This window comes from Capsicum annuum, chromosome 4, assembly GCF_002878395.1.
Source record: "Capsicum annuum cultivar UCD-10X-F1 chromosome 4, UCD10Xv1.1, whole genome shotgun sequence".
In the NCBI taxonomy this organism is placed as follows: Eukaryota; Viridiplantae; Streptophyta; class Magnoliopsida; order Solanales; family Solanaceae; genus Capsicum; species Capsicum annuum.
In genome coordinates this window covers 227491764-227515501 of record NC_061114.1, presented here as the reverse complement: position 1 = coordinate 227515501, position 23738 = coordinate 227491764, and the positions used below count along the sequence as shown (strand labels likewise).

The 23738-nt window shown below is 34.4% G+C and overlaps 4 protein-coding genes across 5 annotated transcripts; 3 read left to right on the top strand and 1 right to left on the bottom strand.

Annotated features, from left to right (window-relative positions):
• Positions 1-3262: 3262 nt before the first annotated feature.
• LOC107869414 (CBS domain-containing protein CBSX3, mitochondrial) lies at positions 3263-5251 on the bottom strand. Its single transcript, XM_016715953.2, has 6 exons — positions 5059-5251; positions 4378-4693; positions 4190-4271; positions 3940-4013; positions 3796-3856; positions 3263-3725 (listed from the first exon to the last, which is right to left on the bottom strand). The coding sequence occupies exons 2-6, from the start codon at positions 4684-4686 to the stop codon at positions 3583-3585; spliced, it is 669 nt and encodes a 222-aa protein (XP_016571439.1). The 5' UTR covers positions 4687-4693; positions 5059-5251; the 3' UTR covers positions 3263-3582.
• Positions 5252-5798: 547 nt separating this feature from the next.
• Positions 5799-8068, top strand: LOC107866989 (proteoglycan 4). The gene has a single exon (XM_016713058.2). It carries the CDS (start codon positions 5873-5875, stop codon positions 7928-7930), a length of 2058 nt encoding a protein of 685 aa, XP_016568544.1. The 5' UTR covers positions 5799-5872; the 3' UTR covers positions 7931-8068.
• Positions 8069-11991: 3923 nt separating this feature from the next.
• Positions 11992-15008, top strand: LOC107869412 (putative pectinesterase 11). 2 transcript variants are annotated; one of them, XM_016715952.2, is made up of 5 exons: positions 11992-12245; positions 12827-13227; positions 13554-13742; positions 13873-14108; positions 14623-15008. In XM_016715952.2, the coding sequence occupies exons 2-5, from the start codon at positions 12829-12831 to the stop codon at positions 14840-14842; spliced, it is 1044 nt and encodes a 347-aa protein (XP_016571438.2). In that variant the 5' UTR covers positions 11992-12245; positions 12827-12828; the 3' UTR covers positions 14843-15008. The 2 variants fall into 2 exon arrangements, with proteins under 2 accessions (XP_016571438.2, XP_016571437.2); XM_016715951.2 differs by lacking the exon at positions 11992-12245 and adding an exon at positions 12481-12637.
• Positions 15009-17366: 2358 nt separating this feature from the next.
• LOC107866988 lies at positions 17367-19364 on the top strand. The gene is made up of 4 exons (XM_016713056.2): positions 17367-17598; positions 17718-17843; positions 18038-18153; positions 18902-19364. The coding sequence occupies exons 2-4, from the start codon at positions 17817-17819 to the stop codon at positions 19047-19049; spliced, it is 291 nt and encodes a 96-aa protein (XP_016568542.2). The 5' UTR covers positions 17367-17598; positions 17718-17816; the 3' UTR covers positions 19050-19364.
• Positions 19365-23738: the final 4374 nt, after the last annotated feature.

Genomic DNA, 23738 nt, shown 5'->3' with positions numbered 1-23738 from the left:
ACATATAACAATGACTAATGCACGTAATTAAGTACGGGGTGTTACATTCTGTTACCATCTTCGTCGATTCCAGCTAGAATTGATAGTTCTGTTACCATCTTCATCGATTCCAAACAGCCATTGAGTGCCAACATCTATGTAAGATCAATTTTAGGATAGATAGACCCTTGGTTCGGATCCCATAGCACCTGAGCTCATTTCGATCAATTAGTCAAAAAGTCAAATATCGAAATATAGCGGTGTGGGACCCACAAGTAGTCTAAATGACCTCGTATGAAAAATTTGACTTCACCAATGCGTCCGGAATGTCAAATTTAGTGGGGTTACATAGTTCGTTTACGAAAAACGGAGTCCGAATGAGTTCGGAAGGTCAAAAATAAATTGACCTTGCGAGCCCATCTAAAACCGTACAAAAAGGGGCTTTTGATAGATTTTGAGCATTCTTCACCTCTATTAAAACCCTAGCAGCCCTAAAAGAGTGGTAACTCAAAAAGTGGTCTTGTGGGTTGATTGAAAACTTAAACAACTTGTGTAATCGATCCTTTTACTACAAATTCAAGGTAAGAATTCCTCTAATTTGATATTAATTTCATTATTTCTTGGCTCAAAACCCTAAATCATTGTGGATAAATTGTATCCCCAAAAATTGAGTGTTTGACTTAAATTTTTTGAGGGTTTTTAACTTCCTAAAGATAATTAGTCTATGGTTGGTCTTGGAAACTCCTTTCCAAGGGTGAAACCTAATTGGGATTTTGGTGTCTATTTGAAACCCATGGCACAATGATGCTATAATGGGTATTTTCATTCTTATTGTAATGCTTACATTATATTGTTGATAGCATTGCTTATGAAAGAGGAAGCTTCTCGGAAAGAAAATGAAAGCTCGTTAGTTCGTGAGTTGCTTGGATTCAAGGTAGGTTAAGCTTACCCGTAGTATAGATTGAGCTTGTTTGTAATGTAATCATTGATATCTTGCGAGATTGGGCGGGGAATTCAGACGATAGTTGATTAAATGGTAAACTTGGGAGTTATTAATTCCTATAGGCCATGGATTTGTAAGGTATGATATTTGACCCTTAGCCTAGGACCTTGGTTATCTTAATTGTGGTCTCATGACTAGTGTGTGAACATTATAGTTGTCTAAGTAGACATGAATGGTATACTTCTCTATCCTTAGGAGTGTATTGACCTATATAAAATGCCTAGATAGGAGATGACCTTGGTGTTGGGTTGTTTTAGGAAGAATACTTGAAGAAGATTTCTCCTATATGCTTAGTAAGGATTGATAAGCCCTTATGGTGTGACTTAGAAAACCTAGCCTAAATCTGGGTAAAAGTTTGTCTTATAGAAGTGACTTTACTATTAGTTGGAGTTAGAAGTGGGACTTGACCTACTTAATGAGCGTCTAAATAATGTTATTGAGATTATAAGGGTTAAACCCGGTTGTCGGTTTATGAATAAGGTCGATGGTTGAAAAATTTGTATTCTTGATTGTTGTCTTCTTACCATGTTATGGATAGCCAAGGAAATATGGTAATTGTGTATGTCATCTAGATACTCATGCCTATGCTTTTACTCACATGTCATGATGATGACTAGTAATAAAGTGTGATGGTTTATGCATCTTACATCTCTATTACTCGATTATTGTGAACTTGTATATGTTTATTGATTTGGGGCCATTTATGTGTGTATGTTGTTGTCTTGAAAAATATTGATACAATGATGATGCCCGGTAAATCCGGAGAAATTATTGATACTATGATGATATCCGGTTAATCCGGAGGAATATGTGATATTATGATGATGCCTGGTTCGAGTTTGGAGGAATATGTGGTATTATGATGATGCACAGTTCGAGTCCGGATGAATATGTGATATTATGATGATGCCCGGTTCGACAATGTTGCTTTCTTTATGTTGAATTATGGTATGGGTACTTGGAAGTGGATTTCGGTAATGAGTCATGGCGGGGTTGTGCTACCCGCGGGTTTTGATAAATTGATGGTATTATTGGTTGTATTCTTTTGTGTACTCTCTGGTGGTATGAGACGCCGTGATGAGTTCTTTGTTTTGCTCTCTTTTGTGTACTTCCCGATGGTATGGGAGGTCGTGGTAAGTTCTTGTGTGTATGTTCTAAAGATTGTTGATAATGATTATGGCAAGTAGATGTTTTGCTATTGTGTATATGGTTGTATGCTTTCGAAATAATACTTAGTTGTTATGGTGATTATGGAGTATATTAAATAGTATGTCATGTTATTGCTTTAATAGTGTAGATGTTGTTACAGTGGTATCAAAGTAGATTCAGGTACGATTCTATCCCTTGACTTTAAGATTATTGTCTTTCTTTATATCGTCTTTACATTATATTTGAGATCAGTCGGCCGATGATGCCTACTGAGTACCAGTGTTTTGGTACTCATACTACACTTCTGTACCTTTTTGGTGCAGGCCTAGGTTCTAGTTGCCGCCGTTGAGCTAGTTCGTACGAGTTGACTATTCGGAGACAGGGTGAGCTCTTGGGGATCGAGTTGCCCTCTATCCCTTCTATTCTTATTTTTCTTTTGCTTTCGAGACAAATGTATGAGATTGTTTAAGGCATTTTAGATTCTGAGATTGTAAAGTCCTCTTGTCAAGTTTAGAAGCTCTTGTATTAATACTATCAGGTCGTGGGATTTGTGTTTGAATATCTATTGTCCTTAGTTGTGAAATGTTGTTGTTATATGTTGTGTTCACATATAGGGTCCAAGTTGGACGTTCTTACCAATGTAACCCATTGCAATAGCTCCGGATTATGGTATCGGCTTACCTACCGGTGGGATGTGGTAGGTGCCATCATGACTCGGAAATTGGGTCGTGACACATTTATGGGCTCCTTTTGGTTTCTGGCCCACCTTGCGTTGCACTACTACATGGGCCTGGCGCACCCCACCAATCCAAGTTCAACGTATTTGGTGTGAATCATTTATGGGCTCCTTTTGGTTTCTGGCCCAGAACTATTTACTCCTTTGTAGTTTAATGCATTTTGTTTGTGTATTAATCTTTGGTCCAATAAATTAGTAATGGGGATTTGTTTACTTCAAGGTTTAAAAGGAATGGTGTGTGAAGCATACATAATAACCCATGCTTGAATACCAAGTAACCCGTGCCATACTCTCGGGAAAAGCTTGAACGACTTCGAGCAAGAGGATAACATGTGTACCCAAAACAGACACAGTTGGTCGAGGATACCTAAAGGCGCGAGACAAAACTCTAGGTATTAGTAGTAAAAGTTCCAAAGTATCATTTAAAAATTAGTTTAGTAAAATACACAATGATTTAAAATTTAAACACACATGTTTACTGTTTACAATTTAAACGACTTCGAGCTAGAGGATAACATGTGTACCCAAAACAGTCACAGGTGAGTTGGTAGAGGATACCTAGAGGCGCGAGACAAAACTCCAGGTATTAGTAGTAGCAGAAGAAAGTGTTTTAGCAGATATATAGAGAAATATCCTGAGAAATGACAGCATTGTTTTGGTAATAGTTTTTCATGTCTATCAACAAACAAAGTTTTGAGGTTGCTAAATATTGTTTTCAATAGTAATCTCCTCGGATGAATTGATTCAGTTGCTTCACTTCTCCAGTTTGTTGATCCACCACTGCTTTTACAATATCCACAACAGAAATCATGCCTATCACCTTCCCATCGATCACTGGAACATGTCGTATGTGATGCTCTGTCATCATAAAACATTACATCACTTCCCTTAAAGCACAACCAACTTCATGATTTGAACTAGTACTTACCACTCATGAGCTGCATTGCTTTAAGAATGTTTGTGTCGGATGTAACGGTTATCAGCTTGCTCTGTTGCAAAGGTAGTAATATTTAGCCGAAAAACAGAAAGAGATATGGACAAAACAAAGCCAAGAAGATGACGTCTAGGGTACCTGTTCGGTCATGATATCTCCGACTCTTGTGTATTTAGTTGGCCTATCCTGTACAATTACCTTCCGCAGATAGTCTGTTCTCTTGTACAATGTGCATAGATGAATAAGTTCAACATTTTATCTAATCAAGCAAAACATCTATTGCTTCAAACATTGTGTAGTAGAAACTAGTAAGTTTTGGTTACGAAGCTGTTTGGTGCTTATGATGAATAAGTTCAACATTTATATGTGACTTGGAAGGCAAATTTACCTCTTTCTGTTATAATTCCAGCTATAAGCTGATTCTCTCCGGGCTTTAGAACCACCAAAGACCCGATGTTGTTTGCTGCCATCTACAAATTTGTTACCATCGTCGTATTAACATTGCTATTTGTATGTCTACCACAAAATAAAACATTGTTATCATTGTATGGTGATGTTGAAGTTTTAGCGACTTACTTTCTTGATGGCATCATACGCTGTGTCATTTGTCCGACAAAAAAGCCACGAGTTACCTTTTTCTTCATCTTTTATCATTAGTACATCGGCGACTGTTGTATTCTCTAACCCCTTTTGTTGCATTGTGGAAGATTCTGCAACAATTATGTCATTGGCTTCTTTGCTCTGCATCGTTGGGAAGGAGATGACACGTCCAAATCTTGCGAATACTTTGTTCATCTCATTCGCGCTTTTGAATTGTGGGTGCTGTAGAATTGTAACCTTGAGCTTTTCATGGCATGATCTAACAACGCGCATAAGGCCTTGCATTGTGTTCCTGTGATTATGGTACAAACCATCTTATCATCAAACACTCATAAAGAAATAATGATAATGATTTTTCTTCTTGCCCATGTTGCGGTCATCAAAATGAATGTCGAGACATTAAAGTCCAAAAGGATGGAATCTAGAGGGAGGGCTGATTACGGGTTCATGTGAACCTAATAGCTTTTGCTCAAATTTTGTATCGAGAAATCTACTACACACATATAATTATTAGACTGTAAACTCAGTTATAATTATAGTATTAACTTTTGGTCGTTGTAGGAACCCATAAACTTCAAATCTTCAAAATTCGAAGAATATGAAGTGCGAAAGTAATTCATAATGCTCATGAAGTAGTACAAAAATTGAAGAAGTTACCTTAAGATGGGGAAAGAATATCTTCAATTGGCAATTTTGCCTCAGCTAATGATGATTATACGCTCAAGCAAAAAGGTTACAAGAGAAGGATGAGTTCTCTCCTTTAGTTATTTATATGAGTTCCATTTTTGTGTTCTTTTCTTGAACTACTAAATCAGGAAAAAAAAACATGTCTGTTTAACATGAATTTTACTTCTAATGCTTTGCTTCTTGTAGAGGTCATCAAGTATTTAATAGGAAAATAGCTTTTTAATTGCTGCCTTCTTTCATGTTTAGCTTAGTTTCTTCTTTACCCCTTTCCTTTGCCTCCTTCCAAGATATTCTTTGTCAAGGAAATGAAAAAATTGCCTTCACATTGCCGATGTTTTGTATATGGTTAAGAGTAAGTTAATTGTCTTCTTATCGCGTTGCCGTGAGATTCAAGTCACATCCACGAAAGCATATTCTTGAAAAACCACAATATAATCCCACAAGTGGGGGTCTGGGGACGGTAGAGTTTATGCAGACCTTACCCTACCTCGTGGTGTATAGTTGAAAAGTGGACTAAATGCTGATAAACTGCGATGCTAACCTCAATGATAAGGCAAATAAACATCATTATAGGATTTCCAGAGAAAGATTACCTGCAGTGAGGGGAAAAGAAGCAAAAAGGTGAAGGTGAGAAGGCAAGTTGAGATATTCTAAAGTGTGACATGTTCTAAGGTATCAAAAGCAAACCTTTATATATTGTTGCTTTTTGATGGTTGCATATCATCATCAACAAACAATTTAAACAACAAATTTTCATTTGCTTCATAAGATTTGTTATTGTAAAATGGAAAAAAGATCAACATTTCGCTTCCGCCTTCCTTGGTCACAATCAGAAGCTGAATCTGCAAGCAAACCATCCACTCAGCCTAATACCAAAAGTAGTGGTCCTAGTCGCACAACTCGTCAAGCGACAAGATCACGAACTACTTCACAGTCACAGCCCTCCAGCAGCACTAAACCGAATACTAGCCCATCATCCAGTCCTGCAACTGAAAACTCACCTCCGAAGCAGCCACCAAGTGCCCCCACAACCACGACATCTGGAAAGCCTTCTTCACCAGCTCAACCATCAGTTGGTACTCGAGACCGTAATGAGGCCCCTGCTAGTACAACTATCCCACCGCCAAGATCTCCTCAACCTCAGAAATCAGCTGAAACGAAAGCTCCTAGCCAGAACACCACCACAAGCACAAGCACGTTACCTGAAACTCCCGCAATTCCTCCTCAACCTTTAGCTGAGAGCAAAGCTCCTATCCAATCCACAAATACAAGCCCTTTACCTGAAAGTAGCCCAGTACCTTCTCATCCTTCAGCTGCCACAAAAGCTCCAGCTAGCCCGAAATCTGAAACTCAAACCCCTACCACTACCATCACCAGTACCCCTACATCCACAATACCGCAGAGCCCACAATCTGGTCCTCCAGGAGTTGCTCCCTCCAGAACTGAGTCTCAACCCTTGATACTGTCTCAAGAACAGAAGAGCAATTCTCAACCAGCTTCACCATCTGATGTGGAAACTAAGTCCAATGCACCTCAGCCTCCATCTGCATCCCAGTCTCATCCAGCTCCTCAATCGCAAGAAGTGAGTCCAAAATCCTCACCAATACGTAAGGGTCCTCAGGTCCTTTCAACTGATCAATTTACCCCAAAGGAATCTCGCCCTGCGAGTCAGGTTTCTTCAAATCCATTTGATATAACTTCACAAATGCAACCGAAGGATCAGACAGTTTCCCAGACGACATCTGCACCAAAACAATCGGAAGAGAGCTCAGAGACTTCATCCAAATCCTCTGAAGCAAAAAATAGGTCACCTGAAAAGGAAATGCAAGCTTCAGAACTCTCAGAGGTGAGATCCACCAGAGGTATTACAGAAGGACCATCCAAGATATCAGATTCTTCAAGAATCATTAGTGAACCTAAGACGGCCAGACCGTTGGAGACAAAAAACCAGGAAACTGAAGTGAAGGAAGTTGTGCAAGAGACCAATGATAAAAACCATGCTGCAGGAGAAAAGACCGGTGGTCCTGTGACATCCAAAGAGCAGCCAGGCATTGTGTTCCAACCCAAGCAAGCACAAGCCAGTCCTGATGATGACCAAATTCAGGTGAACCGTGTCTCTAATGGAAAGCAGACAAGAACAATCCCATCACAGCTAAAGAACAAAACAGTTAGTGGTCGCAAGGAAACTGCAGGTTCTGCTGAACAAGATATACCCCTTAACAAAGAGGTAAAAGATAACATCTCAAAGTTAATTCATAGGATGGTGGTTGGAGATGGCAAGATAAATTTGGAAGAGGGGCCGGTGAGTGTGATCACCCTTGCTGGTGATAACAGAGGAGCATCTATGCAACTTGGTTCAAACTCATCCAAAAGAGGGTCAATTCAAATTCACAGAGGCTACAAACTGAATGCAGATGAAAGTGCCGATACAACCATAGATGCAGAGGGTTCAGAAGGAAGGCAGTCAAACGATGGAAGGACCATGAAAGATCAAGAAATAGAGGCATACATGAACTGCAATGTGCAGGGCCTCAACAACTCAATTACATTTGACAGTTTCATTGAGGGTAAAAATCCAGGTATACACATGTCCTTTCCTCGTACGCCTTCAGAAACTATAAAAACAAGTGAGGAAAATGGACTGTTTGCGGCACACAAGGCCGAATTTAATGCTACTCGTGCTCAGAAACATACATACGAGCCAACAATCAGAAGTAGATGTCTTGAAGGCCTTTTTCTTGAACCAAGTGATTCTGATTCAGACAACCCTGAAAAACCTCGGCGACATGGTTGCCAAGTTGGCGGTATGGAGAAGAGAGAAAACGAGATAGATATTCTTTGAAACTACAGTTGTAATGCATGTAACTAATTAAAGTTAACATATCCTTTTGTACATATTCAATAATATCTGCCAAAAGCAACTGTAACAGAGATACAAATAATCAATGAACCCATGATATACATGAGATGTTGTCTTCTATTTCCTGGTTTTGATGTGCATTAGAGTGTATTGGACAAAATCTTATTTATGGAGAGAAAAGAACGAAGAAGTCGCGCTTTAATTTGAAGGCAATATTACTTCTTGTTATCTGATGCTTTTGTTCAATGAAAGTTCAACATGATGAAGATATAACACAACTGCCACTTTTTCTGGCACAACCCAACATGCAATTTGAAGTATATCACTCAACTTCCTACTATAGAAAAAGCTACAACAAATAACGACAACAACAACATATACATATACAGTGTAATCCATGAAGTGGGTTCCGGGGAGAGTAGAAGGTACATAGACCTTAACCTAACCTCGTAAAGATAGAGAGGTTGTTTCTAATAGGCCCTCGGCTCAAGATAGAATAAACTACAGCCTGCACAGGAAAGACCCTCCCTGAGGAGAGGACTAAAAAGAGATATGTACACTACCAACTTTGAAGACAAAAGCACAAGATGACATGTAAAAGTAGCCAAAAGAAAAGAGAGAAAAAGAAGAGGCTACTCGCACGCAGGTTTGGTGTCAAACTACTTTAGGAAGTTGCAAGCGCTTCGAATGCAGAGAGTTGCTAGTGGTAATCCATGGTGAAAATGTCTTTTCCCATCTTCCCAAAGTTGCAGGATTACGTTTTCTTCATCTGTAAATGGGACATTAGGGAATGGGCCAGAAGCCACCAGCTGAAAGTTCTTGACCGATGCTACTGTAACATGCCCTTAAAATTCAGACACCAACACTGCAATTCTTGATGCCATCATGGCTCATCAAAACAAATGCTAGTAGAATCTTGGTCTTTCTCATTCAAAACTAATAGAAAACGAAATTGAGCGCTATCATTGTGGGATGAAAAGGCACACAAGTTTGTTGTTATTCCTCATTTCCTAATACACCATCCTCTCAGCTTGTGTTTGTCTTTTGATTTGCTTTCTGCACCATCTCCTACCCCCTTACTATCATTGCCTTCCCTCGACAACTTGTTTGCAGACTAATAATCGAGTAAGAACACATTAAACAAGTAACATTGAACTAACAAAAGGAACATCAAAGTCTACATTTCACATTATTGAATATGCAAACGAACGCACCTAAGGGTGTGGCCTAGTGGTCAATGAAGTAGGTTGAGAACTATGAGGTCTCGGGTTCAAATTTCAGCAGAGACAAAAACACGAAACTGGATATGCTAAAGCCGTCCATGTTCCTAATGTCTCTCAAACACAAAGTACAAACAAAATCTGGAATTAACGAAATGCCAATTTGCTGGTGAAATTGTCTGCACAAGTTGGTATAGTTTTCTTCAGGTGAAATACAAAATCTGAGTTTTATTCATACAAAAATTATAGCACCAAAGAGATGCCAAATTTAACATTTTCAAGTTTCAATTTTATTCCAATGTAATGTTGGAGTATAATTGCCTGTCTTTAAAAATGAGAGAAGCAAAGTGTATTGGATTTCCATTATAAGTCCAATAACCACAAATGTATTTTTCTTGTGCAATAGTTCGCAATAGTTCGCAATTCACAGAGACGATGTGCACCACACTAGACAAGCTCAATGCGACGGGCTCAACTGAGAAGGGAAGAAATCGCAAACCCCATTGAAAATGTGAACTACACTAGGCAAGTCAGTGCGATGAGCTCGACTGAAAAGGACCAAGCGTGGGAGATCCCTGGCATTACCTTTGGGGCACCATGTCCAATGCACCAAACTCAGTCATCCTTGCCTAATGCGGTTTACATCTATAAATCACATATGACAAATACACTTCATACGTAGCGTATGACGTAATTAATAAGTCAGTGTTGGATATGATATGATGTTGCTATCTCTATACATTGTTTTAGTAAATTTCTTCAAGTGTCAAATATAGTTTCTTTTTAATTGAAAAATTAAGAAATGTCATGACTCGTGATTGTGACTAATCAGTATAATATTTAATACTTACTAATAGTAGTTAAGCCGTTGAAGTTAGATGACCTATTGTCTAATGTCTCGTAGATAGATTTGATGTCATTTTCTTTAATTTTCCACTATAGAATTGAATGTATATATGAGTTTTAATAGTGCGTATCTTATGTCCATCATACCAAATTTTTTGACACAATTGAATTATCATTTAGATACTAGAACAAACATACGGAAGTATACTTAAATGGTTGATGACCAAATCTCAACTCTTTTCTATGAAAAGACATTATATAATGGCATTAAATTTTTATTTTTTTAAACACATATATTAGAGATTCGGGGTATAACGGAAACAACTTCTCTACTTCATCTGAGATAGTGGTATGAAGTGTGTATATTTTACCTTCCCCAGATCCCCACTTTATGAGAATACACTGAATATATTATTGTTACGTGTATTAGAGATGCTAACGAACTATAGAACTTTAATCCATTGGTGACTTAAAATGAATTTAATTGAAGAAACATAACAAAAACTAGCCGATTCAACTTGTTTGGAAATGAGATCATGAGGTGTAATTGTTGTTGTTTAGTTTTAGCCGATTCAACTTATTGAGAAATTGTTTTTGAAGTACTTTAATTTTGAAAAAAATATTTTATCTTATTTTCCAAGAAACAATTAATCGTCCACAAGCTTGGCCAAACATCTCTCCGTCTTTTTTTTTTTTTTTTTGAATAAGCTTTTTAGAGGGAAAAAAAACACTTTTCGTCTCCCATAAACTTGACCAAATAGGCTATTAATAATGCAAAAATATACAAATCATGATTTTAATAAGAGTATTATGCAAACTGCAAACTCATGTCTTACATTTATTGATATGGTGTAACTATCTGATATGGATAATTAAAAGTTTTGCACCCGTAACTAACTGATCATATATATTTTGTATACTGATTGTGCACAAAATTTAAATTCTTTTGGCTGAAATTTTATGTGTGTAGACCTTGAGCAGGTGACGAAGGTTTATCCACTTATCTACTTAAGTGACGTTAGCCAAAGAAAAAATATATTGAATTTTATTTAATATCCACAGAACTGAAAATACGTCGTCTTAGGTCGAAAATTCATTGGTTACCAAAACGCACAACCAATATTTTATTATTATTTCGTTAATTACAACTTTTAAATAATAGAATTCGTTACAAGTACAACCATAATATAACTAATTAACTACTGATGCGAAATGTGTGTATATTAACAACTTCAATTTAATTAATCCAATCTCTATTTGCCTTTTTTTTTACACGTAGTTGACGAGGGTCCGAAATAAAAAATGTACACATAATAAGAGTTTCTTAATTAGTCGACTTAAACTTGTCTGGGATTTACAAATTAGTTACTCCTATTTGATAATAGTTGAAAAGAGATTAAAAGAAAAACATCATTAAATTAGCAACGATCATGAGATATAAACTCATCACGTAATTATATACAAATTGTCACCTCTTGATCACTTCATTATATCATATGAGGCTAATGATTTATCTGGTCAAGCATTTGAGAAGTAACAACGACTCCTTTTTGTAAAAATAAATTTTTATTTTAGAAAGTTGAGGTGTTTGTATAAAGATTTTAGAACAAAAAAATGTCTTTAATGTAGCACAAATCTCACAAACATTTTTAAGATCGTCTTGATCAAACACAAATTGCCGTTCTATATTGCTAAAAAGTATATTTTCAAATTAATTAGCTAAACATATTACTATTCTTTGGAACTTTTTTTTTTTCAAAAAACACTTAATGACAAAATTAATACTTTTCAAAATATTCAAATTTTAAGAATTATTTAGCCAAATGAACTACAATAATTAATTATTAATGCATCAAAAAAGTTGACTTTTGTACAAGTCGTTAAACACTTGACTAGTCAAACTTTTTTTTTTTTCTTCTAAAATTAAAAATAAAAAACGCCTAAAGTGTTATGGCAATTTTCCACTATATATAGAAAGTTGTCCGCCACGTAGTACATATACTTCAAAAAAACTGCCAATTAATTTAGACTATTCAAATTAAATTCCTTTGCTTAACCATAAACGGCGCCAAATTTTATACGTGCAAATTAACTGCAATTATACACTGCCATTTTTCCCGCCTACTTTCTCCTAATTGCCAGCCTCCCCACCTTCATCAAACTGCCATACAATTCTTTGAAAAAAAAAAAAAGAAGAAGTTGTACATATTAGCTACTAAAAACTGATTGAGGTAATTTAATTTGTTTGTTTGTTTGTTTTCTAATTTTTGCATGGAGAAAGACCTGAATATTCAAGTTAATGGAGAATTATCAGAATTTTGAAGTTTGAACTACTTTATTTTTTCGAGAAAACTAGTTGAAAATTGACCTTGCCATTGTGTTTTATGTCCACCTCTGTGTGTATATATATAGAGAGAGAAGGTAATTATTCAATTGTCTTAATTAAGTTGCATTATTTCACAAAGTTCTACAATAAGTTTGTCATAATTTGGAGCTTCTAAGTCTAGACAGAGCTAGGTGGACTCAAAGAGTTCGATCAGAAAATTATATTGTGCAAATAGAGAGAAAAATAAATTCTTTTGTGCACATATATATCGTTGAATTTTCTTGTGTAGCAGCAAAGGTAATTCAGATCATATTATCTTGAATATTGATAGAATAAATGCATGGTCGGAGACGTCGATCAGCGCAGTCGTTATACTATCCATGCATGTCGCTACTTATGTAACAAGGAATTTTACTTTTGTTTATAAATACAGCACATTTGTATCGCATATATATCAAAATTTCTGACTTGGTCATTATTTTTCAGATATGGCATTATTTCATGGGTACGCTACAATTATGGTTGTTCTGTTAGCTACGAGTTATTTAGCGATTTTTTCCGAAGCTGGTTCATCATCATCAAGTCAATTTTCAAATGCAATTTTGATAAAAGTGGATCAATCTGGTAGAGGAGATTACAGGAGGATACAAGATGCAATTGATGCAGTGCCTTCAAGGAATTCCCAACATGTATTTATTTTGGTAAAGCCTGGCGTTTATAGAGAGAAAGTTGTTGTTCCTGCTGACAAGCCATTTATAACAATCAGTGGGAGAAAAAATACAGTGGAACATACTATAATTACAGGGAATGATTATGGGGATATATTTAAATCTCCAACTTTCACTGTTTTTGCTTCTGATTTTGTGGCTCGATACCTTACAATTCAGGTATGCAAATCATGGTCCATGGTTCTTTCGGTGTCGTTATTTCTTTTCCTGAACTGTTTTTCCTTGAGTCGAGGGTCTATTGGAAACAACCGCTCTGCCTCCAATAGGTAGTATAGGGTAAGAGTTGGACATTGACACATTGTTTATCCCATATTGACAAACCTGTCACAGTCCAATTAGCCTTTGGGCCGGCTTGTCTCAACTCAACTCATTTTAATCCGTTCAAAGTCAGTCTAACCTGTTCGGTTGACGCTCTTAGTTACTAGATAGAGATTTACTTTATTGAAATTTATTTTATTGATATATATGGTGTTGATTAATTACAGAACACATATGGAAGTGGAGCAAAAGCAGTAGCATTGAGGGTAGAAGGAGACAAAGCAGCCTTCTTGGGTTGTAGAATTATGTCTCATCAAGATACATTACTTGATGATGTTGGTAGACATTACTACAAAAACTGTTATATTGAAGGGGACACTGATTTCATATGTGGAAATGCTGCTTCTCTCTTTGAGGTAACATGCCATACATACCTAAAAACTTTATTCGCACTCAATATTTATATCAAATCAATTGTATGTCATTAAGTTATTCATCACTTAACCATGATTGAGACGTCACTTCTTTTTTTTTTTTGGGGGGCAGAAATGTCATTTGCATTCGCTTTCGCAATCCAATGGGGCTATAACAGCACAACATAGGCAATCACCCCGGGAAAACACAGGTTTCACCTTTTTGGGTTGCAAGATTACAGGAGTGAAGAGTGCAATTCTTGGAAGGCCATGGGGTGCCTATGCTAGGGTAGTATTTGCTCAAACTTACATGTCAAGTGTCATACTTCCCAATGGTTGGGAAGATTGGAATGATCCCTCTAGGCAAAGGTACATATATCGATTTTAACTTACAAGCACCAATGTATATTATTAGTGTATTTTAACTTGTTACGGTAGGCTCAACAATAACAAAAAAAAATTGCCTAAGTTCCAAGAAAGTCAACATCGGTTACAAGACTTAAACCTACTCCTAACTAATATATAGCTGTCACCTATATGAATATTTTCCTACCAGTGCCCCTTGTTTTTCGTTAAATCTTCATTCGTTCCAAGAGACTATAGGTCTTTCGAGACAACTTTCTTTCATGTGATTTTAGGTTTACCTCCTCCCTTTTTTACACCTTTAGTCACGATAATTTCACATTCACGAACTTATGCACTATCTCTGGAGATCGATCTTTTCTCATTTTATCATCATTATATGCTACTGCTCGCACCTTCTGATGAATATAATCATTGTTAATCTTATCTAATCTTATATGATTATTAGTCTTATTTTTCAGATTACAAACCATACTTGAATTAAAAACTTGACTTTGGTATGTTAATTTGTTGGTAACAGGACATCATACTTTGCTGAGTACAAGTGTTATGGGCCAGGTGCAAGTGCTAATAAGAGGGTTAACTGGTTAAGGACTTTGTCTAGTGAAGATGCTGTGCCATACTTGAAGGAGAGCATTATGAGCACACAAAGTTGGATTAGGTCCAAGCCCACACATTTGATACCTTTGTCTAAATATAAAGCCATCTCCACCAGTTTCAACAAGAGATACACCCCATAAAACTTAAAATTTGTTGATTATATATGATTTTTGCTTAAAGAAATGTCAGCATATTATAATGTATTTGTTTTTTGTTTTTTTAAATTAATTTAGTTGTTGTTTGAACCCTCTACAAATATGACCAATGTCTTAGTGAAGTTATTATGTAGAGAGAGTGCTCTATCTATTAAAAGATTAATGTAACCAAAATGTTATTCTTAAACAAAGTATGCTTTTCAACTTTTATCTTTCTGTGTTAGACGAATGATAAAATTAGCCCATAAAAATATAATTCGTCTGATCAATGATTTTGACCGAGTATTTCATGGTGGATTAAGTTAGGCGCGACCCAAAATATAGCTCATTTCAACTAAATATGTATTAGAAAACTTCTAAATTGATGTATTAGAAAACTCGTCAAAATATTTTGTTTTTGCTTTGATGATTAGCAAGGATACGTACCTATTTGTTGCTAAGCAAAACTTCAGCAAATTACCTCTGACTTTAGGAGATAAAAAGTGAGTTAGTATCATTTTTAACCTACCATGTTTTTGTATTAATATGAAAGGATTTTAACTCAACTCATGCTTATGCAATTCATTTTAACTCGTTTATTTGTCATCACTATTCTAATATAAGGCATAAAAGACAGCCGGCATAATAAAGTAGACGAATTTTACGATAGGAAGTAAGTAAAATCATTAAGAAAGCCATTTTATTTAGAGGAACATACAAATGATATTCTCAACATACTATGATTGTCCATTTCATTTTAGGTAAAAATATCTAATTGGAAATTAAGTTTAAGATGCAAGATTTTCAAACATATATAAGAAATATATAGCAAATACATGCAAATTAAAGTACGTTAATTATAATTTTGAATGAGCAATGCGGAGAGTTTACATGTATTTTTAATTTTTTTTCCCTTATGATACAAGAATAAACTTTTATATTAACAAGCCTTAATAAATTATCACCTCATTAAAAATAAAATGTGAATGATATATCAGATAGTTTCAAAAAAAGAAAAAAGAAAAATAACTACCTTATTTATGATAGATTAAAAAAAAAATATATCTCACATAAAATAAGACATGTATTAATTAATGGAACGTCTTTTTTAAGCACACTAGAGGACACAATAACAATTATCAGCATGAAGAGTATACTATTTCTGACATATAAAAATGGGAAGTGGATGCCAGGTGTGCTTGCTTGACATTTAAAAAAAACTGACCCTTCGAAAGCAACAAAGCAACTTTTGATGTTGATATTGTCGTTCCTTTCAGATATTTTGACATCTCCAGCTCTCCGAGGTCATTTGTGTGAGGTATATGATATAAATAATTTTAAAATTAAAAAAAATTATTTTATTTTATATTTGATTTAAAATATTTATTAATAATGAGATTATTTATCCCATTATTTACTCTATAATGATGAAATAAGTTATCTTATATACACAATAAAATAATTAATCTTGAATTATTCGAAATAAGTAATTATTTTGAGATAACTTTTCCCAACTAAATCATCCCTCATAATTTACTTTTACTTGTTATGTTATTGAGCTTTATATGTTTATTAAGAAAATATTAATATTAAAGTTTTCCAAGTTTCATTTCGCCTGATGCCAAGTTTACTTGGGGGAGAATGAGCAACACAACAACAACAGCACGAAAATTGACTTGTTAATCCAAACTCCACAGAGACTTAGGATAAGTTTGGCGCTATGACTTTGTCAATTTATATTTGATCAAAAATAAAAATCCCTATGGAGAAAGACTATTTGTTTAGCTTTTAAAAAATAATTGTATACCATTAATTAAAATTAATTTAACTTTACTTTCTTCGTAACAATTCGATTGTCTTAATTACTTTCTTTTTTGGTAACTTCTAAATTTTAATTTATGAAACTATATTTGTATGATTATAAAATTAAAAAATATTTTATATATTTTTAATTTAATATCACAAAATCAAATCAAGTTTGAAACGGGTAAAATATTTTGTTTTAGGAAAAGAATCTAACGTCCCCCTTGGATAAGAAGAAATTGAGATAAACTATCTGACAAGACAACTTAGTGGACGTAGCAATCCATGATAGAAGATATTTTCATTTCCTTAATATTTTATTATTATCATCAATAAGATATTGTCACCTTGCATGCATATCTATGGGCGGCTAATTAATTCTAGCCATTATTAATCGTAAAAAGTAATTAATACTTGTAATACTGATATGCTTTCTAAATCGAGAATTTATGAAAAATAATTCTTATAAGACAAAAGAATAATATTGTGTATGTAGATCTATTGCGTATTTTAATTTTGAGATTCTATCATCTATCTTCACAAAATTAAATTAATACTATATGTATATGAGTCACTTTATATTTCACTAGTAAAATCATACGAGCTATATTATTATTGTTGCTATTATTAATAATTAATTATTACTCCACTAGAAAGAAACCATATGCTAAGTCCCTGGTTTAACATAGTATTAATTCTAACTAATTTAGTAATAAAATAATATCTTTAGTTTTTTCGTTAGAGATAAGATTAACAATTTAAGGTACGCCCCACCATAAACCAATTGACTATTATCTTCTAGCCTTATAAAAGAGACTCAATTTTTCTACTAAATTTCAATTTACACATACAAGTTGAGTGAAACTAAGTGTGTTATTTGGTTTAATTAAGAAGTTAATTAGCAAGAATGGGTTCTCTTATGGCAGGTTGGGATTCTCCTGTTTCTGATCCTCAAACTAGTAAGTTCTTTTTTTACATTTCCTAAATTAATGACAAAATTAAATTAACAATTTTTGTTTGCTTATTAATTTTTACTATATATTAATTATCTTCTTTTTTGGATGGATTTAATTTATAGTGAAATATCGGAAAACTAAGTCATTAACAAAGGAAGAGATAGAAGCATATTGGAGATCCAAAAAAACAGATAGAAGAAGAACATCAAAGATATATCTCTATGTTATCCCCTCAAAGCCTAAAAAAGGTATACATACTTATAAATTGTAAGTTATAATGTTTTCTTTCGAGGCAGATTCAGAATTTTTAGTTTAAAAAATCTAGATTAAAATTATTTAATTTCGAACTCGTAATTATAATGATCGCTTAGTGATTCTTTTTGAAGTAACAAAATTATAGTGTATATACTAATTAATTTTTGGGTGCTTTTATTGGTGACAGGCAAATATTGTATTTGAGGAGGCAGCTAAAGCAGAACAAGAAAGATTAAACTTGGGGGAACTTTCTGATTTGGAAAGGGAGGAGAGTTTAGATCAACTAATCAAGAAAAATGGATGGTAATTAAACTTATTTAATTATTTCTGCTTGATTTTCTTTCTTAGAGAATAAGCAATCACAATTTAAAAGGCCTATGGACTTGACATATTTACTAATAAAAAATAAAATATTAATTAGGTGTTTATTTTATTAAATTAATTTTATTAATTATATTATGAAAATATAAATGTGAGTTATGTAGTTATTTAATAATAGGGTAATCTTGGAAGAATGTAATAAGATTTTCTTGATTTTATAAATAATAATAAATTAAAATAAATATTTTTATCAAGGCTGCCAATTAATATGAAATAAATGAAGTAATACATTTAAATGGAAATTAGCTTTAAATGGAAATTAGCTTTTTCGTAGAATTCCTATTTTAAAAAGGAGAATTCGGTTTAATTGCTTAAAATCATATAACTAGATAAATTTGACTTATATCTTTCTATGTTGATTATTCTGTCCATTTAAGATTAGATAGCCGAAGCATGAACAATATAAAATAAGGCTCAATCGGATGAAACAAAAATGTAATTTTGGCTCAATTGCATCGATTGGGACTAAACTGTATTAGTCCAACAAGTTCTTTAGTAACATAATCCTAATATCTTTTTTACTAAATTTATCAGAATATTTACGGTCTAATTAGTATTTACACTGATTAAACACTAATTATATATTGAATATACATTGGTATTAATATCTAAAATCTAAAAAAGAAAAATATATGTGTCTGATGTATTTAATTTTGGAATAATATTGCAGGTGGATAAGTAGCAATTGGGCACATTTGAATGAGCCACCATTGAAAGAACCAGAAGGTGCAACTTACAAATACGTGTCACAATTTCACGTAGCCAATATGGCTAATGGGTCCAATACTAAACCCGGTCCAACCGGAATCAATGCTTGAATCTTGATCCATCGTTTTGGCTTTAGACCGGTTGTTACTATTTGCTTTTTTTCGTCAGTTTAGTTTATGATGACAAAGTTACTTTTAATTCAATCTGTGAAAGTCTCTGTGTCTGTATATAAAGTTATATTTGGAATTTGGTATTTTAGGTGTCGATGTTTGTAATGTTGGGAGTTGGGACATACATCTCGTTGTAGCATATTTTTTTTTCATGGTACTTACAATGAAGGTTGTATGATATTTGTATTTTCTTCTTGTAATTTGCTTAGAAATATTATCCGAGTAGTCATAACGAAACTTTTGTATGTTGGATCATTTGTTTTGTAATTAAATTGTGAAAAGTGGGATGAGTGATTTAAGTTTGAATGGATTAAATGTGTGGAAATAACAAATTTTCGGTGCTTGATTTTGATATTAAGCTGGTAGTTTAAAAGAGTGACGTTTAATTCACGTTAAAACTTTAAACAACAAATAACAAAGTTCGAAGGTTAAAAGTAGAGTCTAGAATCAATATATGTTGATTCTATCTCACATATGGGCGGAATCACGTATATCAAAGGGAATGAAATTTTTGTACGTTTGAATTATTTGTTTGTATTTAAATTGTGAAAAGTGGGACGAGTGAGTTAAATTTGAAGGGATAAAATGTGTGGAAATAACAAAGTTCAGTGCTTGATTTTGATATTAAGCTATTAGTCTTAAAGAGTGACGTTTAACCTGTTGGGTTTAATTGGTGTGAATGGAAAATAAAGAGATAAAATCTTTGAGCAAAAGACATATTATTTTGAATAAACAGATATGACTCTTTCAAAGGATACACCTTTAAAGTATACCATTGTCATCTTTCATAAGAGACATCTGATGGCTATATAAATCTTCTTTCATCCACAGGTTTAGAAATGAATGAAAAATTTTCGGAAATAAAAACTTTTCTTGTCTTCAAAATATTCTTTGTGATCAATCAAATAGTTGAGTGAGTTCGACGAATCCAATTATTTGAGGTACCACTATAGTTGGATTGAAAGTCATTTTATCGTGGGAGGAAGATTCCAAAACCTCGGGTACAGTGAAGAAAATTATTCCTTAAGAACACTCTGTGAAATCGGGGGACTTGGCTTTATATTTCTGTTTTAACTTAATTTCTGAAAAAATAAAACACTTCTTAGAAAGATCACTTTGATCTTGTGTTGAGGGTGTTTTTGTACTTCATAGTGTTCTTGTTTTAAACTTGAACTAGTGTTGAAGTTGTTGTGCCTAAATACAGATTCTTGTACCCGAAAACACCATAAAATAACAATCTTAAGGAATAACCCTTGCAGAATTTGTATTGCTTGTTTTTGGAGATTAAAGCTTTAAGCTTTCTACTCCGTTTGAACTTAACTAGTGATTCGAAGATATAAAAACTTCATCACAAGTTAAAGATCATTCGGTTGACGATTGGAAGTCATAAAAACTTCATCGTTAACTAAAAACAAGAAGAAGAGTTTAAAGTTGCTTAACTTTATAAATAGTATTCTGAAAATACTAAATTTTATTGTCATGTGGTGACAAAAAAAATGACTAACGAAAGTCAAATGTAAGATGCCGCTACGACTTTGGAGGAAACTAGTATTGCCTCAACAAGTCGAGCAAATGCTCCGCAACCAATGACGCCAGCGGAGAAGCTCGAAAAATTTGTGGGCATTGACTTTAAGCAATGGCAGCAAAAGATGTTCTTTTACCTCATCACTCTATGCCTTCAAAGGTTCATTAGTGAGGATGCTCCTGCGGTGCCCGAAGGAACATCAGACAAAGAGCATTTCATGATTGTAGAGGCTTGGAAGCACTCAGACCTCCTTTGCAGGAATTATATCTTGAGTGGTCTCCAAGACGACCTCTATAATATTTACAGTGGAACTAAGACATCTAAGGAATTGTGGGGGGCACTAGAATGAAAATACAAGACAGAGGATGTGGGAATGAAGAAGTTCTTTGTTGCAAGATTCCTGGACTTTAAAATGATAGATAGCAAATTGGTTGTCTCTCAAGTGCAGAAATTGCAAGTAATCATTCACGATCTCCTAGCGGAAGGTTTGATTGTGAATGATGCATTTCAAGTAGTAGCGATCATTGAGAAGCTACCACCTATGTGGAAAGACTTTAAAAATTACTTAAAGCACAAATGCAAGGAGATGACTGTCGAAGATCTTATTGTCCGACTGCGTATTGAAGAGGATAATAAGATTACCGAGATAAGGTCAAAAGGGAATTCTACAATTTATGGAGCACATATTATAAAAGATGACCAAAATAATTCTAAGAAAAGGAATAAAGTTGAACAAGGAAACAATCAACCCAAGAAAGGCAAGATTGACCATAAGTCTACGGATTGTCGTGCCCCTAAGAAAGGCAAGATAAAGGACCAAGCAAATATGATTGAGTCCAATAAAGAATGGGATGATCTGTGTGCTATGTTCTTAGAATGCAACTTCGTGGGGAATCCTCGCGAATGGTGGATGGATTCTAGTGTCACCCGTCATGTGTGTGTCAACAAAGAGTTGTTTTCGTCATCCGCTCCGGCTCAAGTAGAAGAAATGATCTATATGGATAACTCCGCTACGGGTAAGGTAGAAGGAACAGGAAAGTGGGCTTGAAAATGACTTCAGAAAAGGTCTTGACACTTAACAATGCCTTGTACATTCCGGAGTTACGTAGGAACTTGATTTCTATTTCACTTCTAGACAAGAACGGATTCAAATGTGTAACCGTTTCTAGAAAAATTGTAATTAGCAAAGGAGAAGTGTATGTAAGAAAAGGCTATCTCACCGAGGGCCTTTATAAGATGAATGTAATGAATGTTGAAATCAATAAAAGTTCAAATTCTTCTTACTTGCTTGAGTTTTATAATTTGTGGCATGAACCTTTAGGTCATGTTAATTACAAAACGTTACGAAAACTGACCAACTTAGAGGTTTTGCCAAACTTTGAGTGCAATAAATCAAAGTGTCAAACGTGTGTGGAATCAAAGTATACAAAGCATCCTTATAAGTCCGTTGAAAGAAACTCCAATCCTTTAGACTTAGTACACACTGACATTTGTGATATGAAGTCAACACCATCACGTGGTGGGAAAAAATATTTCATAACTTTTATTGACGATTGCACTAGATATTGTTATGTCTACTTACTAAATAGTAAGGATGAAGCAATAGATGCGTTTAGGCAATACAAAACTGAAGTAGAAAATCAGTTAGAGAAAAAGATAAAAATTATAAGAAGTGATAGAGGTGGAGAATATGAATCTCCTTTTGCCAAAGTATGTGTAGAGAATGGAATTGTTCATCAAACTACGGCCCCGTATTCACCTCAATCTAATGAAATTGTGAAAAGGAAAAATCAAACTTTAAAGAAAATGATGAATACCTTACTTATAAGTTCCGGTTTACCGCAAAACTTGTGGGGGGAGGCTATCCTTACAGCCAATCGTATACTCAATAGAGTTTTCCATAGTAAGACACAATGAATTCTTTATGAAAAATGAAAAGAAGGAAACCCAACTTGAAATAATTCAAAATGTAGGGGTGTCTAGCAAAGGTCCAAGTTCATATGCCTAAAAGGATTAAGATAGGACCTAAGACTGTGGACTGTGTGTTCATAGGATATGCTAAAAGTAGTAAAGTATGTCGGTTTTTGGTTCATAAATTCGAACATTCAGATATAAATAAAAATATGATAATTGAATCAGATAATGCTGAATTCTTTGAAATACTTATCCGTATAAAACTAGACATGAACAGTCTAGTGGGGGATCTAAACGACCTCGAGATGAACCAAGTGAGAATGTACATAATGAAGAGAATCTAAGATGTAGTACACGTCAAAGAACTTCTACTACATTTGGATCAGATTTTGTAACATTTCTCTTAGAAAATGAGCCTCAAACATTTAAAGAAGCGATGTCGTCGTCAGACTCATCCTTTTGGAAAGAGGCAGTCAATAGTGAGATTGATTCAATCTTAAGCAACCATACGTGGGAATTAGTTGACCTTCCTCCAGGAAATAAACCTTTAGGTTCTAAATAGATCTTCAAAAGAAAAATGAAAGCAAATGGTACTATTGATAAAGACAAGGCAAGACTTGTAGTAAAAGGCTTCAAGCAAAAAGAAAATCCTGATTACTTTGATACATACTCGCCAGTAACAAGGATAACATCGATTCGACTGTTAATTGCCTTGGCGGCAGTATATAGTCTTGAAATCCATCAATGGCTGTGAAAACCGCATTCCTAAATGGAGAATTGGAGGAAGAAATTTACATGGAACAACCTGAGGGTTTTGTGGTTCCAGAAAAGGAGAATAAGGTGTGTAAACTTATTAAGTTGTTGTATGAACTAAAGCAAGCACCTAAAACTTATTAAGTCATTGTATGAACTAAAACAAGCACCTAAATAATGGCATGCGAAGTTTGACCGAACCATGTTGGCAAACGGGTTCAAGATAAATGAATGTGATAAATGTGTTTACATTAAAGACACTCTGAATCACCAAGTCATTGTTTGTTTATATGTGGATGATATGTTGATCATCAGTAGAGACATTTCAGACATAAATGCAACGAAATGAATGCTCGAAAGCAAGTTCGATATGAAAGACCTGGAGTTGCGGATGTGATCTTAGGTATAAGAATCCATAGAACTCCACAAGAGTTGGC

What these genes read in the sequence shown, in the direction of transcription:
- LOC107866988 (XM_016713056.2), top strand. Translation starts at nt 17,817, where the DNA reads ATGTTATCCCCTCAAAGCCTAAAAAAG. An exon ending in CCCCTCAAAGCCTAAAAAAG is followed by an intron (nt 17,844 to 18,037) that starts GTATACATACTT and finishes TATTGGTGACAG; the next exon opens with GCAAATATTGTATTTGAGGA. An exon ending in CTAATCAAGAAAAATGGATG is followed by an intron (nt 18,154 to 18,901) that starts GTAATTAAACTT and finishes ATAATATTGCAG; the next exon opens with GTGGATAAGTAGCAATTGGG.
- LOC107869412 (XM_016715952.2), top strand. Translation starts at nt 12,829, where the DNA reads ATGGCATTATTTCATGGGTACGCTACAATTATGGTTGTTCTGTTAGCT. An exon ending in ATGCTGCTTCTCTCTTTGAG is followed by an intron (nt 13,743 to 13,872) that starts GTAACATGCCAT and finishes TTTGGGGGGCAG; the next exon opens with AAATGTCATTTGCATTCGCT. An exon ending in AATGATCCCTCTAGGCAAAG is followed by an intron (nt 14,109 to 14,622) that starts GTACATATATCG and finishes TGTTGGTAACAG; the next exon opens with GACATCATACTTTGCTGAGT.
- LOC107866989 (XM_016713058.2), top strand. Translation starts at nt 5,873, where the DNA reads ATGGAAAAAAGATCAACATTTCGCTTCCGCCTTCCTTGGTCACAATCA.
- LOC107869414 (XM_016715953.2), bottom strand. Translation starts at nt 4,686, where the DNA reads ATGCAAGGCCTTATGCGCGTTGTTAGATCATGCCATGAAAAGCTCAAG. An exon ending in CGTATGATGCCATCAAGAAA is followed by an intron (nt 4,272 to 4,377) that starts GTAAGTCGCTAA and finishes ACAAATTTGTAG; the next exon opens with ATGGCAGCAAACAACATCGG. An exon ending in TGGAATTATAACAGAAAGAG is followed by an intron (nt 4,014 to 4,189) that starts GTAAATTTGCCT and finishes ACAAGAGAACAG; the next exon opens with ACTATCTGCGGAAGGTAATT.